The following is an 18980-nucleotide window of genomic DNA, read 5'->3' on the forward strand; positions in this document are numbered from 1 at the left end:
TTCTACAAGAAGTTGGAGAGCATCCTTTCCAGACGCCTTTCCAGGACATCTGTTGGGCAGATTGTTTACTTTGGAATCTGTCATCAAGTGCACTCTAAGGCATTATTTAGACTATTCCATGAAACACAACTCATACCTATATACATAGTGCCCACCCAAAATGTCAGGTCTGGCTATGCCACTGATTGAAAAGCCAGGGTCCATTGAGCTGATCTCATGTGAAGACATGCCATGGGCGAAACCGTACACTGTGGAAGCCACAATAATCTCAACATCTGCCGAGCTGTGACCTGCCGAGAGGCACACATCCTTGATGCTAGTGAGACAAGATTGTCTGTTCGCATCTCCAGGAGGTAGGCTCGAACCACCTGTGTGTTGAACAGGGCTCCTATCAACTCCAATCACCAAACAGGGTGGAGAAGGGACTTTGGGGTAGTTTAAAACGAACTCTGGTGCAACACGCAATACTGAAAAGTAATGTGTTCCCAGTTGAAATCGAAGATACTTTTGGTGGGCTGGAAGTATCAGGATGCGAGTATATGCATTCTTCAAGTCCAGAGAGCACAGCCAATCGTTTTTTGAATCACTTGGAGAAGGTGCCCAGGGAAATCATCCTGAATTTTTCTTGGACTAAAAATTTGTTCAGGGCTCTCAGGTCTAGGATGGGATGCAAGTACCTATCTGAGCTGAGAGCTGAATGAATGAGCTCTCTGTGGCAATTTGGAGGTTTGGAGAGCCAATTGAGGGTGTATCCGAGACGGACTATTTGAAGAACCCACCAGTCAGAGGTTATGAGAGGCCACCTTTGGTGAAAAAATTTAAGCCTCCCCCCTGACCGGCAAGTCATCTGGGATGGACACATTTACTGCAGCTATGCTCTGTTGGAGCCAGTCAAAAGTTTGTCCCCTGATTTGACTAGGGAGCAGCAGGGGCTTAGGCGCACGCTGCTGACATGAACGAGCGAGCTGGGGCTGAGTCTGAGTAGGCTGACAAGCTGAAGGAGTGTACCTACACCTAGAATAGTAGTAGAGACCACTCTGTGGCTTGCAAAAAAACCTCCTAGATGAGGAGGTGGATACAGAAGGTGCCCAGCGGGAGAGAGAAGAGATGGTATCAGTGTGTTTCTTGATTTGGTTAGTGATCTCCTAAACCTTCTCTCCAAAAAGGTTATCTCCCCCAGCCAAGGGGCATCCGCCAACCTCTGCTGAACAGAATGTTCCAAGTCAGAAACATGCAGCCATGAGAGACTGTGCATTGCTATACTTTGAGCAGATATCCTGGATGCCACATCAAAAGTGTCCTAGGTGTACCTGGCCAACAACTTTCAACACGCCTTCTGCTGCTTAACCAACCGGCGAAAAGGCTTGGACTGCTCCGGAGGGAGCGTATCAACCAAGTTAGACAGCTGTCTCACCGAGTTTCGCAAGTAAACGCTTGTGAGAGTGTATATGAGAGATCAGCATTAAAGTCTGGTACATCTTCCTACCAAAAGAATCCAGGGTTCTAGCTTCTCTGCATGGGGGTGCCAAGGCATAGTCCCTAGTACTCCTGGCTCTTTTTAAAGCAGATTCCATCACCAAGGAATCATGAGGCAACTGAGGCCTTACAAGTCCAGGTGCAATGTGGACCTGATACTGGATGCCAATCTTCTTGGGCACGACAGGGACTGACACAGGGGACACCCAGTTCCTGATGAGGACTTCCTTGAGTACCTTGTGGAAAGATGTGGTCACAGCCTCCTTAGGAGGAGATGTATAGTTCAGGATCTCAAACGCTCATCCTCCACTTCTAAAGGAAATGGAGTGGCCTCAGCTATTTCCTTGACAAAAGTTGGGAATGAAAGGCTCTCCGGCAGAGACGGTCTCTTTTCAGGTGGTGGAGAGGGTTCAGAGGGGGTCCCATAAGACTCATCTGAGGAAAAGTATCTGGGATCTTCCTCTAACTCCCAGGAGCGCTCCTCCTCGGTGTCAGACAGTATCTCCCTATGGGATGTCAGAGACTGAACCTGCCTCGATGCCAAGGAACCATGTCCTTGGAAGCAGCGTTGAGAAAACGGCTCCCAGCTTGTCACTGTTGAAGCTTCCTCAACCGACATCAAGGGAGTACCAGCTTGGGTGGCAGTCAATACGGGACCGCAAGCGGTGCCACAGGCCGCAGTGCAGGCTGAGGGCCGGGGGGGGGGGGGGGGGGGGGGGGGGGGAGGCCACAGCGGGAGGTATGGCAGACACAAGCACCCCAAATACCGATGCACATTGCTGCATAAGGCCATCCAGCAGCCGGATAAACTCATCGAGGGCAGATACCTGGAAAAGCTGAGGTGCCGCTTGAAGCGGAGATTGCAGAACCGCTGGGGCAGATACGGGAGCAGGATCTTGGCTGCTTGGAGACAGTCACATCAGCACCTCCTATATGGAGGGAGAGCAGTCCTCACGGCGCCAATGCTTCTCAGGTGCAGAATCTGACACTCCTGGCACCATGTATCGAGGGTGACCGATAGCGATGCTTCTTGACCTTCACCCGAAGCACGTCACACAAGCTCATCGATGCCGATAAGGATGACATTGAATCCTCACGTCGCCTCAGGGTTGGGGGGTTGGGTCCAACGACGGACGGTCCCGGGGGACCTGCACAGCAGGAGGCCTCAAGACAGGTGGAGACCCACTTGACACCTCACTGCTCCCAGTGTCTAAGGGTCTCGAAGCAGCCATGCTTATCAACGCTCCTGATGCGATGCTCGACGTTGAGGAACCGGACTTTGCTTCAAAAATCTTCTCAATGAGCCTCTCTGGAAACCTGGGTCCTCTTCTTCATACAAAGACAGAGAACATAGTTAGTAGGGCTATCTTCGGGCCCAAGACCTAAAGACACCGTGTCCTTTCCTGAGATCGTCCGATTGCACCGGGCACAGCGCTTGACGCTGGATGGGAAAACCTCATCAGCCAAATTAAAAGACTCGGTGGTGCCTAAAATGGAGCAAGGCACAGAGAAAAGAAGGGAAGAACCTAACCAGAATCAAGGCCTAAACAATGGCCCTATGATGTTGAAAAGAAAGGAAACAAACCCGGGCAAAAACTAAGAAAATAAAGGATGGATATAAAGGAAGAAAATAAGAAAATCACAATACAAATTGAAGGGGGGGGGGGGGGGAACAAATCGCCGAAAGGCACGCAAAGCTCTTTTGAACTGGGCAAGCGAGGAGAGGTTAAAAAAAAAATTAAAAAAATCGCACCTTCTCTTCATGTGGAAAAAAAGAGAACCGAGACCACGTTCGAACGACAGGCGAGAAGGCATTCGTGCATGTGCGGTGGAATGCAGCTCACGCTCCACAAAGCTCTACTTTCTTTTTTTTTTTTTAATTTGGCAAAATGCTGGACCGGGCGATGCAGATCGGTGTCACCCACTTGTGAGATTACAGCCTGATTGTCCTCGGAGAATCTAGTTAAAATTTGTGATGAAAACTAGCAAACTGCCATAGGAACACATACACACACATCAAACCCAAAGGGACTCACTACAACTGAGCCAGTTAAAGTATGGCCAAGTTAACAGATTTAGTATGAAGGTTCCATTAACTTCCTCATAATATCTGACCACACAAGTTTCTCCTTCACATTTTAGAGCTCGGCGGTGGCAGCAATTTAGACAGCCTGCTGGCATCAACCCAAGCCCCCTCTCTGATGCTTCCCACCTATGCAGAAGCAGGAAGTTATGTCAAAGAGAAGGCTCGGGGGTTGGTGCTAGTGCTAGCAGGCTGTCTGATTTGATGCCCTGCTGTGACCAAACGCCACAGAAGAAATCTTATAAAGCAGGTCCCTGGCTGGGGAAAAGACAGCAGTGACAGAAAATTCCCACAGCACACCTGGGGAGCAGCCACGGTACGATGGTTGAAAAACACTGCAATGGAGTCACACATTGGTTCCGTTCAACATGTGTGGCCAAATCATGAATTGAATTCAACATGACACTGAGGTTGCTTGTTATAAGAGAATGTGCTAGTGCAGTAAAGTTTTATGTTTTCATTATAATATCCATGGAGTATTTCAGTTACTGTTGCTTTCTGTAGGAACTTATTTATTTATAGGAAAGTGTCTATAATTTTTAGCTATAAGCTATACAGTTTCACTGCAGGTATACTGCGCTGTTTCCCATCCCCCATCATTCTTTTCCTATCAGCCACATGAAGGGATTTCTGGCTGGTCACATGCTCTGATGGGGTCTCATTGCTGCTAAGGCAACTCAGATACCTCGTATATCCTGTTATGAAAATAAGTTACTGAGAAGAGGAATGGCAAGGACCAATTGCAAGCTTCCAGCACATATGAAAGTCCCAATTACAAGTCTCCAGCCCATATGCAGCACCTATGATTGGTCCAGGGTAGAGGAGAGGTGGATGCTCACAACAGCCTATAAAACCACGCTGCAGACAAAGGAACTCTGAAAAACTAGGCTTGAAGAGAGAATTTCAGATCCATCCAATGGCCTATGCTTTTCCCGAAGGGGTCTGCTTCCCCCCCCCACCCCCCCCCCCCCCCACCACCTTCGTACCTGGTAAAATCTAATTCTTTATAGCTATGAATCTTTCTTTTATTCTTTCATTCTCTGCTTTCTCTCTGTTCTATGACCTTTGTATGAGGAACAAACTTTCTTCCTCAAAGGTACTAATGTAGAAGATGTATAAAGCTTGGCAATCAACTCAGTACAATTTATAAAGTGGTGTTGAGACCAATCCAACCATACCTTCCTTTACATATACTTCCCATAATGAAAATATTAAGACTAAAGAGGTCCTGAAGGATAAGCACACTGTACCTATATGTCGTCTTGTCATCTCCACAGTGGCATTTCTGTTGACATTGGAGAGCAAACCTAGACAAAATCGCTCTGAATTTGATGGATCAGTAAAGCCATCTACAGTAAGTGATGGTTGTGATGCATGGAAAGTTTCACCCACTCTCTGATTCAATTCATAATATGCTATTGAGCACCAAAATGCAGGTTCAGAGTAAGTAACAGGTTGTAGATCTAAAAATTAAAAAAAACAAGTTAAATAAGTCATCTTAATACATCGTACATGTAAAGTTCAAACCATGGAAACAAGAATATGTACTATCAAGTATGCCTTGAGAAATAGGTTGTGACCATTCACCAACAGGTGGAGAAAGAGAATTTATGAGCTGTGCCTCATAAGCTTAGCAACCAAGCCAGTATTCGATAAAGAAGTGAAATTGTGAAAGAGTAACTTCCAGAGAAAAAAATTCCAGCCTCTAGATACTATGAAATAAAGGGCAAAACTTGTGCCTTAGAAATAACGGAACCAGAATACATATACCCAAAATTACATAGAACACAGAAAAACCAAAACCATCACAGAAGGGCAGGCTCTGGACTGACCCTTTGTCCCAAGGATCAATCCAGACAAATGGGATGTACAAAACCTATCCTTAAGAGGGGAGGGACTGATATCCCTGCAGCGAAAACCATGGTCCCGAAGCAAGCATCTGCTCGAGCAGACACATTCAAACAGTAATGCTTAACAAAGGAATAAGACGACCATATCACTGACCGACAGATCTCTGCCAATGAAATTGCCCTAGACTCTGCCAAAGAAGTCGCCAAAGACCTAGTAGATTGAGCCTTGATGTGCACGGGAGCAGATCTACCCCTTAGAATTTAAGCCAAAGAAATAGTCTCCTTAAACCATCAAACCACTGTCACTTTGGAAGCCAGCAAACCCTTCAAGGGTTCCACAAAGAGGATAAAAAGATGATTAGATCGATTGACATCAATGGCAGCAGTAAGATAGCGAATAACAGTTTTAAAAACTCATTTATTTTTTCAGGCCTTTGGTTCCTTTGATGTATGATATTTTGTAAATTACATTTGAATTTAATATGAAGTATGCTTTATTTTAAGAGTAATATAGCAAATTATTGTATTGTTTTTTTGAGGAAAAAATTTATGTTTTATTGTATTTTGTATGTGGTTTGTTCCCCTCTTAGACTTTTATAGATATAGAGGGTTATAAATAAGGTTTTATTATATTATAAGGTCATGCTTCATATCCAACAGTTGCAGGGAAGTGTATTTTGCAGAATAGACCTCCCTAGAAAAATAAGGAAGAAACAGTCTGACAAGAGACACAGTTTTCGTCAAAAAGGATGGAACTGTCCCGTATGGAAACTCCCAAGTCAGAAAAGCGGAGAAAGGGATCCCTGCAAGAGAAGAGCTTGAAGCTCTGAAAACTCTCCATGCCAATGAAATGGCAACTAGAAATACTGCCTTTAAAGTAAGATCTTTGATAGTTGCCAAACAAAGGAGCTCAAAGGGAGCCTACTACTACTACTACGAATCATTTCTATAGCTCTACTAGACATATGCTGCACTGTACACTTGAACATGGACAGTCCCTGCTTGACAGAGCTTACAATCTAATTTGGACAAACAGGACCAACAAGGAATAAGGGAATTACTTAAGGTGGGAAAGATAAAACATGGGTACTGAGAAAGAGAGTAAGGGTTAGGAGTTAAAAGCAGCATCAAAAAGGTGGGTAGATTTGAAGTAGATTTGAAGATGGCCAGAGATGGAGCTTGACGTACTGGCTCAGGAAGTCTATTCCAGGATTATGGTGCAGCAAAATAAAAGGAACGGAGTCTGGAGTTAGCGGCAGAGGAGACGGATGAAGATGAGAGAGATTTACCCAGTGAATGGAGTTCCTGGGGAGGAGAGGAGAGAAGAGAAAAGAGTGAAAAGTACTGAGGATCTGCAGAGTGAATGCACTTGTAAGTCAATAAGAGGAGTCAGAACTGTATCTGGAAACAGATAGGGAGCTAATGAAGTGGCTTGAGAGGGCTAATACAAGCATAGTGACGCTGGTGGAATATAAATCGTGCAGCAGAATTTTGAACAGAGTGAAGGGGAGAGAGATGGCTTAGTGGGAAACCTGTGAGAAGCAAGTTGCAATAGTCTAAGTGAGAAGTGATGAGTTGACTGAAGAGCCTTAAGAACCACTTAAAGACTCCATTGAGGACAAATACTGAGGAGAGGGGGACGCTGATGAGCGAGTCCCTTGAAGGATTGCACTATCAGGGTAAGCAGCCTATTAGGTATTCTGTATCTTGTCTCTATGACACACCAATGCTGCCACCTGAACCTTGAGCAAATTGAGAGCCAGAACGTTTTTGAATCCCTACTGAAGGCAGGATAAAATTTGAGACGAAGCACGAAATGGAGAAACACCATTCTGTGCAGACCAGCTCTCAAAAGTTGTCCACACTCTAGCTGAAGTAGAAGTGGGCTGCTTTCGGGCTTGTAGAAAGGTAGTAATATCATCCGTGTAACTCTTCTTCCTCAATCATGCCCTCTCAAGAGCTGGGCCATAAGACCAAAGCTGGAGGGATCCTCCATAAGTAATAGACCTTGGTGCAATAAGCCCATCTGTGGAAGAAGAGTCAACAGAGATCGATTTGAAGCCTGAGCTTGAGGGTGTGAGAGAGCTTGGTGAGGATCGGAGCCTCTGAGTTACAATATTTGTTTTACCTTGAAGAATTCCAAATGCCACACACTAAGAGGAAAGGAGTGGTGAAGGCCGTGCTGCCGCCAGCAAGAACCTCTTCTCCTGTCCAGCAAACTCTTCTCGCTACGCTACTAGCTCCCCGACTACAACCGGTTTGGTGAGTCCCGCAGTGACGGTTGTCGGAGGAGTGACGGCGTAAATTGGGACTGAGACATCGCTATCACCACCGGAGTCCGTCGAACCTCCCTGTCCTGCGACCCTTCGAGATGCAGTGCAACAGCTATCGGAGCCGGAAGTTGACAACAGTATAGCAGAGAGCGGCAGCTCCTTATCCCAGGGCGCAGAAGGTATAAACATGGAAGCTGAGACTCCCGGGGAGGTAACATTAAAGTCTATTTGGTCTGCTTTACAAAATTTAACATCTATGGTTACAAAAGTTTCACAAGAAACAACTATTTTGGTGAACAAAGTAGACTCTCTAACCTTGGATCTCCAGGAAGTTAAACAAGATATGACAACACGAGTAACACAAATGCAATCTGATTATCAAGCATTGAAATCTACTACAGAATTGTTAATAAAAGATAAAATGGCGATTTCTCGCAAAGTAGAACAGATTGAGAATTTCAACAGATGCCTAAATCTTAGAATTTTCCTTTGGCCAAGGGGATATCAGCACTTGATTTCTTTAAAAGAATACCTAACTGAAATTCTTCAATATCCACAAGCTGTGATCCCACCGGTCAACAAAATATATTATCTACCTTTACCAAAAGCTTCAGATAATAGATTACCTACTACTACTAAACATTTCTAGAGCGCTACTAGGGTTACGCAGCACTGTACAAATTAATAACTAAGGATGGTCCCTGCTCAGAAGAGCTTACAATCTAAAGGACGAAATGTCAAGATGGGGTAGTCCAGATTTCCTGAGTGGAGGTGTTGTGATTAGGTGCCGAAAGTGACATTGAAGAGGTGGGCTTTGAGCAATGATTTGAAGATGGGTAGGGAATATCAAACTCCAGACAAAGATATATTCAATATTTCAGACTTGCTTGAAATATCTTTATTGGACGTCAAGGAAAGAAGAACTTTATTTATATCTTTTGTCTTCGAGCAAGATTTAAATTCCTTAATGAAGTTGTACTTTAAAAATTCATTGAAAGTTTTTTGTGGACAAAAGATCTGGATTTTTCCAGACGTTGTAAAGTCTACTCAGGAAAGACGTAAAGAATTCTTGGCTTTCAGAGAAGAGATCAAGACGATGGGAGCCTAATTTTTATTGACCTACCCTTGCAAATGTGAAATATCAGGGTAATAAATATGTTTTTTTCGAACCTACTCAATTACGGACATTTATAGAAGCTAAAAAGATCACCAAATAGACGCAGAGACGTAGAATTTGAGAATTAGTCGGATGAAGGCTAGGCTAGGCTATAAATATAATTTTCTTATTCTTTTTTACTCCTTTTTTGTTAATGCCCCCACTATGTCTTAGTTGTGGTCTAAGAAAGCATGCGACTTTAATGATTTTCTTTAATTAATTACTATGCAAAGTATTACTTGCTGTTTTTCTGGTTTATAAGTGAAGCTTGTAAATTTAAAAATAATTAAATAAATTAAAAAAAAAAAAAAAAAAAACACAGAGATCGATTGGAAGACAGATGAGCTCCACATACAAAGGATGTCCAGGCCAGTTTGTAGCTAAAAGAACGGCCTTCCCAGGATGATTCACAACCCTGTGCAATGTCCTTCCCACGAAAGGCCACAGACGAAACACGTAAAGGAGAATGTCCGACAGCCAAGACTGCACCAGTGCATTCATTCCTAGGGAGCCTCTCTCTCTCTCTGAAGCGGCTGTTGAATTTGTGTACTTGTGTATTGAGTCTGGATGCCATAAGGTCCAGAACCGAAGACCCCACTGGGTGGAAAATGAGGCTAAATGCAGTCTGACAGTTGCCATTCCCCCGGGTCCAGAGACACTCTGCTGAGGAAATCTGCTTGCAAGTTCTGTGAACCCACTGTGTGAGACAATGAAATCATTGGAATGTTCAATTCTGCTCACAGAAAAAATAAATAAATAAAAAGACGCACCTCCTGTACTAGAGATACACTCTATGTTCCTCCTTGTCTGTTAATGTAAGACACGGCTGTAACATTGTCAGAGAGCAAGCGTACCAGCCTCCCACGAAGAAGAGGCACAAACGCTTGTAGAGCTTTCTGGACAGCTTGAAGTTCCAATCTGTTACTGGATCAGGAAGCCTCCACTCTTGACAGCCCTGTGCAAAGTGGTGGATATAATAGGCTCCCCATCCGAGAGGCTGGAATCGGAGGTGAGAACACACCAACTGGGAGTGTATAAGGGCAACTCCGCCTGAGTGTGCACAGGGAGAAGCCACCAAGTCAGACTCAGTCTGGCTTGAGGCGTCCACGGCACCAGCTGGTCGTGTCCCAGAGACCACTGGCTCAACAGGGACGACTGTAGGGGCCACACGTGTAACTTCACCCAAGGCAGAACATCCAAAGTTGCCACCATAGGACCGAGAAAATGAGCCAACCATCCAGGTAAGGATGTACCTAGGTCCCTTGCTCGCGATGAAAGGCTGCCGCCGCCAGCATAACTTTTGAAAATGTGCGAGGTGCAGGGATGAGGCCAAAGGGCATGGCCTTGATTTGAAAATGATCTCCCAGTATCGCAAACAGGAGAACTTTCCTGTGAGGAGGCCAAACTGGGATATGAAAATAAGCTTACTTAAGGTTTAATGAGATAAGAAGCTCACCTGGCTGGACCAAGGCTTTGACAGAACAAAGAGTCTCCATGTGGAAGTGCAGCACTCACAGACTTGTTCAGAACCGTGCGAAAAAACAGATGGAATATTGGCCTGTGCCCCTCTCTGCCAGAGGAATGAGCTGAATGGTTCCCAGTCGCCTTAAAGAGGCTAAGGTAGTTAGCACTGCCCAACTCTTTGCAGAGCTGCCACAAGGGGACAGCATTAAAAGATCTGCAAGTGGCTTTGAAAATTCTAGCTTGTAGCCATGGAGAATGATAGAGGACCCACTGGGCTGCAGTAATGGTGGTCCACTCTTTGTGAAAGTAGGAAAGACGCCCAGCTAAGTCTACAAACAAGGAGTGAACCTTGACCCCGACATTGTGAGGGCTGCGAAGAGGGAGAGGTTCTTGAGGAAGCGGAAAAGGGCTTCTTGCTTCCTCAAAAGGAAGACCTAGTCTGAGGAAAGTGAAGCTTTTTAAGTGGAAGCACTAGCCTTCCCTGGTTTATACCTCCACACTTCTCAAAAACGAGACTTGGCTGCCCGGAGATAAGGCTTAGGCTTGCCCTCAGGTAGACGCTGGAAACTCCCAGGTCTAACCTTCTCCAAATCTGCACAAGAGAGTAGTTTCCTCCGAAAGGGCAACTTAACCAGACGAGATTTGGATGCCACATCAGTGGCACAATGCCTCAACCATAGCCAGTGTCGCGCCAAAATGGCCAAGGCCATACCCTTCTTAGCTGACACTCGAAGAATATGAACATCTGACAAATAGAACACCACCACTTGTAGTGGTAGGGAGAAAGTCTGGAGACGAGTCCAACATGGACAATTGTTGAATCCATGATAAAGAAGCCCTGGCTACAAAAAGAAAAAAACATTTCTGCCTGAAAACTTAATGGATCCTCAGGAGCTTAGCCGAGATTGGGTGGCAAGAGCCGGTAGTGGGAGGCGGGGATAGTGCTGGGCAGACTTATACAGTATGTGCCAGAGCCGGTGGTGGGATGCAGGATTGGTGGTTGGGAGGCGGAGATAGTGCTGGGCAGACTTATATAGTCTGTGACCTGAAAAAGACAGGTACAAATCAAGGTAAGGTATACACAAAATGTGGCACATACGAGCTATCTTGTTGGGTAGACTGGATGGACCGTGCAGGTCTTTTTCTGCCGTCATCTACTATGTTACTATGTAGTTGAAAGGCAAGTTTCAAGGAAGCCTCAAGCTTGCAGTCATACATATCCTATAATGCAGTGCTACCTTCCACAGGGATAGTAACCACTGTAGTAAGGGCATCCTTAGACAGAGCAAACTGCTCTAAATCAGATGGCAGAAGGGAATATAATTTGGACACAGCACAGGCCACCCAGAGATTAGACTCATGGGTCTCTCACTGAGCTGCAAAAAGCTCCTGCATATCCTCATGAATATGGAAAAATACAGGTCTCAGTACCTAATAGATGGAGCAGGACCAGAGGACTGAGAAGCAGAGGAAGAAATATTTAAAGCCTCCATAGATTTTGTGATCAACAGAGGCAACTCCGCTCTCAAAAACAGCCTAGATACAGTAGGATCATCAGCCCCATTTGCCTCTGAAATGTTCAAGTTAGGGCCATCAGCAGAACTAGGACAGTCAGAATACACAGATGAGTCCCAAGGAAGAACATTCTCCAAATCCTACAAAACTGAAAGTTGTTGTTTCTTAGGCAGCTGCTCTTCAAAAGCAGCATGAGGGGAAGGAGAGACAGCTTGAGCCAACTTTATTAAAAATGCGTGATGTAATAAAAGCACGTCAAATACTTCTACCTCCGCACAACCAACATCCTGGGACACAGCTGTAGGAGAGAAACCTGTTGACAAAATGGCCACCAAAGCCTTGTGGAGCGCACGAGCAGTTGCCGCTAAGCCTGCCAAAACCACCACAGGAGCAGGGCCAGATTGAACACTCGGAGGCAGAGCACTGACGGCCAAAGTAGGCAAAAGCAGAATGTCCACAAAAGTAAAGCAAAGCGTGCAGGAACTGGTTGATGAGAGCTTACCCCCACAGCATGCACAAGACTTGCTCAGACAGAGAATAATAAATATACTCACAGAAAACAGCCAGCCAGTCTGATGACCTGTAAGGTACAGAAGCCCCACAATCTTCACACAGCACAAGCGCTCTCAAAAAGAACTGCTTTCTTGGCTCTTCGGCCTAGATTAGCAGCTTTAGGAGCCTATTTTGTGTTACGATTTCCTTGTTTATGTTTTGAATGAGGGTAAACAATTTTCATTTTTTTTTTGTCCCAAAACAGTCAATTGATTTTCTAGAAGCTAAAGAGGAATTTAATGTCATAACTAAATCCTGAATGCATTCTATTGGAGTCATGCTACAGATAGTAGTCAGAGGGAGCTTCTACCTGTATTAGGAATCACAATTTTTTCTGGAAATAATATATTTCTTATAATCTTGGGTCTTTATTTTCATGACTTGTGGACAAAAGATCAATATTTATTTCCTTACAATATTTGACTGTTTCTTTTTCTCTGCTTTCTGATTATCTCTGATATTTTTGAGATGTGTATTTGAAAACTGGAACCCCCCCACCCCCCCGCGGTGGATGCCTTTTTTTTTTTTTTTTTTTAAGAGATGCAGGACAAAAAGAGAAGGGAAGACTGAGATAAAGAGGTAGAAAGTGACAACAGGGGAGAAAGGAGGGACCTAGCCCATTAAGGTTTACACCTGAAGCACAAGATATTCTCAATCCCAAACCCAACTGAATCTGCAAGCAAGACAGAAGGCCACATAGAAGTCACCAAAGCATACATGAGCTGGACATAGAGAATACTGGATTGGTTGCTAAGCGCAGGAGTTTAAGAGGCACAACTCAAGAGTTCTCCATCTCTACCTGAAGGCGGATGGTCACAACCCATTTGTCTGGACTGATCCTTGAAACGAAATGGAAGCATCCTATACTTACCATCATAGTCTTGATAAGCTAGCCAGCTAGATATGATACATTTGGCAGCTATAAATAACTTTTCTTCCCATCCCACTGGCTATAAGCATTTTACAGGAAGATGCCAAAAACCCATAGCGACAAATTAGATGTGCACTTTTTAACACTTTTCCCTCCATGTTCAACAGGACTTTCCCATTTACATACTGCATCTCTCTGCCCCCTCCCCAAACTTCACTACTTTAATATGTTCTCATGAACAACTTACCCAAGCTATGATTAACTGGAGAAAGGGTACTAGGAGAAAGCTCTGCTGGAGAACCTGTGCAAAATACAGATTTTTCACACAAAGGGAGAGATAAGGGGAAGTTATTTAGTTTTAATTCTTTTTACTAGTAATCAAAGCACAAAATTCATCAATTCTATTAAATGCTTCAAGAAATGCACCTTGAAAGATGCATCAACTTTTACTAAGAACTTTCATACTAGATCAGACCAACGTCCATAAAGTTCAGTACAGTAGGATACCAATAAGTAGACAGATTCCTTGCTTTCCTAAAATCTGCCTTGCTCGTAACTTGTTATAACCTCTCTTAAAAACAAAACAAGCAACTTTGTTATGCTGGTTTTTACCACATCTTCCAGCACTGAATTGCAGAGCTTAATTATAAAGCACTTTCCCAAAACTCAGTCTTTTTTTTTGTCAGTTTTGACCAATATGATTAATTTCATTCATCAAGGCAAGATTCATTTACTGAGTTTTGACACAGAATAAGCTACAGTAAATGAATCTTGCCTTGATGAATGAAATTAATCGCATAGGTTTAAACTGGAAAAGAAAAGAAAAAAAAAAAGGACCGAGTGAGTTTTGGAAAAGTGCTCTACAATTAAGCTCTGCAATTCAGTGCTGGAAGAGGTGGTAAAAACCAGCATAACAAAGTAGTGTTCAGGTTGATCCTATGATAAAAGGGGATCGGGTTTTGGATAGGCACTTATATTTTACTGGTTACCGAATCAGAAAATTTTGAAAGTAATGACTCAGTTGCGTTCCACGGGTAGTTCATTAGATCCTTGCCCAACTAGCTTGTTAAAATATGGTAAGGCTGATATTTGCTGATCGTTTTTATAGTTTGGTGAATCTGACTGAAGAGGACAAGGTTCCTACTGAGTTGAAATGTTCTACAGTGCAAACTGTGTTAAAGCGAGTGGCTGTGGACATGCCTTATTCACCAATCTTATTATTTTTAGTAAACTGAAGACTGTTTTACATCAGGATCATTTCGACAGGGGGTCATTTTTGCACCCTTACTAATTCAGCTTCCAAAAGGGACACAGTATGGAAATCTGGTTGGTTTCATTACTTGAATCAGTTACATTGTGTCCTGGATAATAGAGTTAGGTTTCTGATGAGGTCCTTAGATAGTAATTCCACTTTTGACACTATCATCATGTTTTGTTGAGCCGATTGTGGGCTAATAAGATGTAGAGGGAAGGTATTAGAATGGCTTGGGTAAGAGCCATCAAAAAATAAAAGTCCCACAAGAGAAAGAGGCAGCAACCAAAAAGTGGGAAACGAAGGAAAGCTGGATAAACCTCGAGATCAACTGAAAAAGTTTATTACTGCAATATATAAAAGACAATACACTATAACATGAAAGAAATAAAGACTTGACATTGCACTGTGTTTCGGCACAGATGTGCCTGCCTCAGGAGTCTGATAAAATAGGAGTAAAAATGAAATTGTGCAGTTGAGTGGGAATTATATTAGCATAAATGCCGATACCCCTTGGTGAAGGTCTGAGAATCTTAATTGTTATGTCTTCAAAAATGAAACTTTGTGGTCTTTACCGTTGAAAGGTGTTATGAATAATATCACTACAAAAAAACAGTCTCATTTTTACTCCTATTTTATCAGACTCCTGAGGCAGGCACATCTGTGCTGAAACACAGTGCCTTGTCAAGTCTTGAGTATTTCTTTCATTTTATTGTGCATTGTCTTTTATATATTGCAGTAATAAACTTTTTCTGTTGATTTTGAGGCTTGTCCAGCTTTCCTTCATTTCCCACTTTTTGATCACAGTCACTTGTACTATCCAGATTTGATTATTGTAATCTTGTTCTTTTTAGTTGATCTGTTACAAGTTGTGCAAAACATGGCTGTTAGATTAATTTTTGGCTTATCACGATATGATTCAGTCAGGAGATACTACTTAAAACTACATTGGTTGCCAAGTATGTAGCAACTTCGAGACACTATCAGAGGATATCATCTCCCAAACGCTCAAAAAGATTTGCCAAATCTCATTGCAAACTAGATATATGTCCAAACAACCTTATGACATCTGCTCCTCAACAATTTATAACAGACATAACAAAACACTTGAACTATATGCTACAAAATGGGCTCTTCACAAAGGAGAAAGGAAACATTCTACTCACCCCCATACCCAAAGATGCAAAAAAAAAAAAAAAAAAAAGTGCCAGTGAATTAACCAACTACAGGCCAGTAGCATCCATTCCCTTAATAACCAAACTAATGGAAGGGTTGGTGACCAAACAACCCACAAATTACTTAAACAATTTCTCAATACTCCACGACTCCCAGTCAGGATTTCGGTCTAACTACAGTACTGAAACAGTACTAGTTACCCTCATGACTAAATTCAAACAAATGATTGCAACTGGTAAGAACATACTACTTCTACAATTTGACATGTCAAGCGCTTTTGACATGGTCAATCATGGAATACTACTACATATCCTTGAGGTAACGTTCTCAATTGGTTCAAGTGATTCCTAACCACACGATCATACCAAGTGACATCCAACTCGACTACTTCAGCCACATGGATACCTGAATGCGGAGTACCACAGGGATCCCCCCTCTTGCCGACTCTATTCAACTTAATGATGACACCATTGGCCAAACTATTATCAAACCAAAACCTTAACCCATACATATACGCAGACAACGTAACGATCTACATCCCATTTAAACAAGATCTAAAGGAAATTTCCAGTGACATCAAGCAAAGTCTCCATATCATGCATTCATGGGCGGATGGTTTTCGGTTGAAGCTCAATGCAGAAAAAACCCAATGCCTAATACTCACCTCTCAGCATAACAAGAACAAATTCACAGCCATTAAACACACCAAATTTGAACATTCCAATCTCGGACACCCTAAAAATTTTTGGTTACCATTGATCGAAACCTAACACTCGAGAGCCATGCAAAAAACATAACCAAGAAGATGTTCCACCCAATGTGGAAATTAAAAAGAGTAAGACCTTTCTTCCCAAGGACTGTTTTCCGTAACCTGGTACAATCAATGGTGCTAAGTCATCTAGATTACTGCAACACACTCTACGCCGGCTGTAAAGAGCAAATAATCAAGAAACTTCACACAGCCCAGAATACTGCAGCTAGACTCATATTCGGCAAAACAAAATATGAAAGTGCTAAGCCCCTACGAGAAAAACTACACTGGCTCCCACTTAAAGAATGCATCACGTTCAAAATTTGCTCTCTTGTCCACAAAATCATTCACGGAGATGCACCAGCCTACATGTCAGACCTGACAGACTTACGACCCAGGAATGCCAAAAGATCATACCACTCATTCCTTGATCTGCACTTCCCTAACTGCAAAGGTCTAAAATACAAATTAATACATGCGTCAAACTTTACCTACTTAAGCACTCAGCTATGGAACTCACTGCTGCGCAAACCTAAAAACGATCTACGAACTAACAAACTTCCACAAACTACTGAAGACACATCTCTTTAACAAGGCTTACCACAAAGATCAACCAATGTGAATATACGTAACTCCTCCACACACAGTCAGAACTGTCTTACAGTATCTGCTTGTTATACTATCATGTTTTTTCATCATCATGTTGCCCAAGATCCTTCTGTAACACAAAATGTCTATTTTCTAATGTCTTTCCACCACTTATGATGTATTGTAAGCCACATTGAGCCTGCAAAGAGGTGGGAAAATGTGGGATACGAATGCAGTAAATAAATAAATAAATTTTAAGGGGACAGTAATGATACTTAAAGTTCTATCTAGTGATGCTCAACTGCCACTAAATTAAAATCAGTTAAGTATGTTTCTTTGTTGCTCCAATATCAAATAGCTATGATTTGGAATTCGTTATCCCTATTTTTGTGATGCTGTCAACACTATCTATTGTTTAGGAAAATTCTGAAAATATTTTTTTTTTCCCACAGCTAGGGATCTAAATTTGGCTTATATATGATTTTTTAGGTCATTTGCTTATGGTTATAGCAAATCCTAGACATATTGGATCTGGTCTCTTAATTAGTGTTATCCGCCTCGAACTGAACAGGTGTTTGGCGGCCTACAAGACATGATGTAAGATAACACATTGTTGAAGGATTAGCGACTGCAGATAAGGGGAGATCATGTTTCTGTTAGCTAAATAAAAGGTCTTACTGGCACCAAACTACACAACTATCTTTTTTAAACAAATTCTCTGAAAAGTTACAGTGTATTTTCCATCTACCTATATATGCAGATATTTAAAACTCTACTACTGCATAATGTTCTATTCATGAAACCAACACATTGAATACCTTCACTACCTAACAAAAACCTCAAGAAATGCTAGATTCTAATAATAAATGGTATCCTAGCATTTGAATAGTAAACAGCTCTTCAGATTTTTCAGCTTTGCACCTTGTATGAAAAGCAGTACTGCACTGCAAGGCAGAATGTTTTTCTCCCCCCCCCCCCCCAAAAAAAAAAAAAAAAAACCCATGAACTTGAAATAAGTTTGTTTTAATCTTCAGATGAGAACTTGTTTCACTTTTTTCCTGTAAAAGCAGATCATAAAGCTGCAATGTAACAGTGGTGTTGAGCTTTAATGGTCCTAATTTTGGACTGCAGCACTCAGCAGCACTAACGTCTGGTCACCATCACTGAACTTGCCTATTTCTATCAATTCAATCAATATTATAATATTTAAAGTCTAATAAATTAATTTCAAACAATCGTTAAAAAAAAAAAAAAAAAAAGATTTTAAGATCAAACAAGAATTTTGATAAAGTAAATTCATCTGCTGATTTATACCATAAACCAAGGTTATGCAGTACCTGTGTCCATGCTCTGGTTCAACTGCTGATCACTTGTTTCTCCATCTTCACTAATATAGCCAGGTGGTGGTGTTTCTAAAACATCAAAAATTTATCCATATGGTTAACAGTTGCATACTTAGCAGTAAAATCAACAAGCAGGCTATAATGTTAGCTCAAAATAGAGTAGTAGCATTCAGTTTCATCAACCAACCTTTTAACTGTCAGAATTCCCTGGCCCTTATGGGGGTGGGATAAGAGTTCAGACTTCATAAGCAAGTCCATATAGTGTATTATAGTGTGCCCACATTTCCTGAAAGTGCCCTTATTTGTTACATTTTTGTATTTCACACAATGTTAGACTTATATTGGTCAACAATTTCTCTGTACAAGCAGTGCCTCTACAAATTAATAGGAATTTGACAAAATCTTCTTTAAGATCATATTGCTGAATTGTTAAAGGACAGTAAGAATTCAAAAACTAAAGCTTAAATACACCTCTTCTCCTATGAAGGTCACTAAGAAAGCTCAAGATGTATACAACAGTTCCTAAGTACATAAGTATTGCCATACTGGAACAGACCCAAAGGTCAATCAAGCCCAGCATCCTGTTTCTAACAGTGACCAATCCAGGTCACAAGTACCTGGCAAGATCCC

At 42.4% G+C, this 18980-nt stretch overlaps 1 protein-coding gene across 4 annotated transcripts in view; it reads right to left on the reverse strand.

Annotated features, from left to right (window-relative positions):
* The window catches only part of SMAD2 (SMAD family member 2), a 193306-nt gene that overhangs the window by 26397 nt on the left and 147929 nt on the right, over positions 1-18980 (reverse strand). For all 4 annotated transcript variants that reach the window (XM_030192921.1, XM_030192920.1, XM_030192922.1 and 1 more), the window contains 3 exons: positions 18345-18419; positions 13488-13541; positions 4810-5022 (listed from right to left, as the gene is read on the reverse strand). In XM_030192921.1, coding sequence (XP_030048781.1) covers positions 4810-5022; positions 13488-13541; positions 18345-18419 — 342 coding nt within the window. The remainder of the gene's footprint in view (positions 1-4809; positions 5023-13487; positions 13542-18344; positions 18420-18980) is intronic.

This window comes from Microcaecilia unicolor, chromosome 2, assembly GCF_901765095.1.
Source record: "Microcaecilia unicolor chromosome 2, aMicUni1.1, whole genome shotgun sequence".
In the NCBI taxonomy this organism is placed as follows: Eukaryota; Metazoa; Chordata; class Amphibia; order Gymnophiona; family Siphonopidae; genus Microcaecilia; species Microcaecilia unicolor.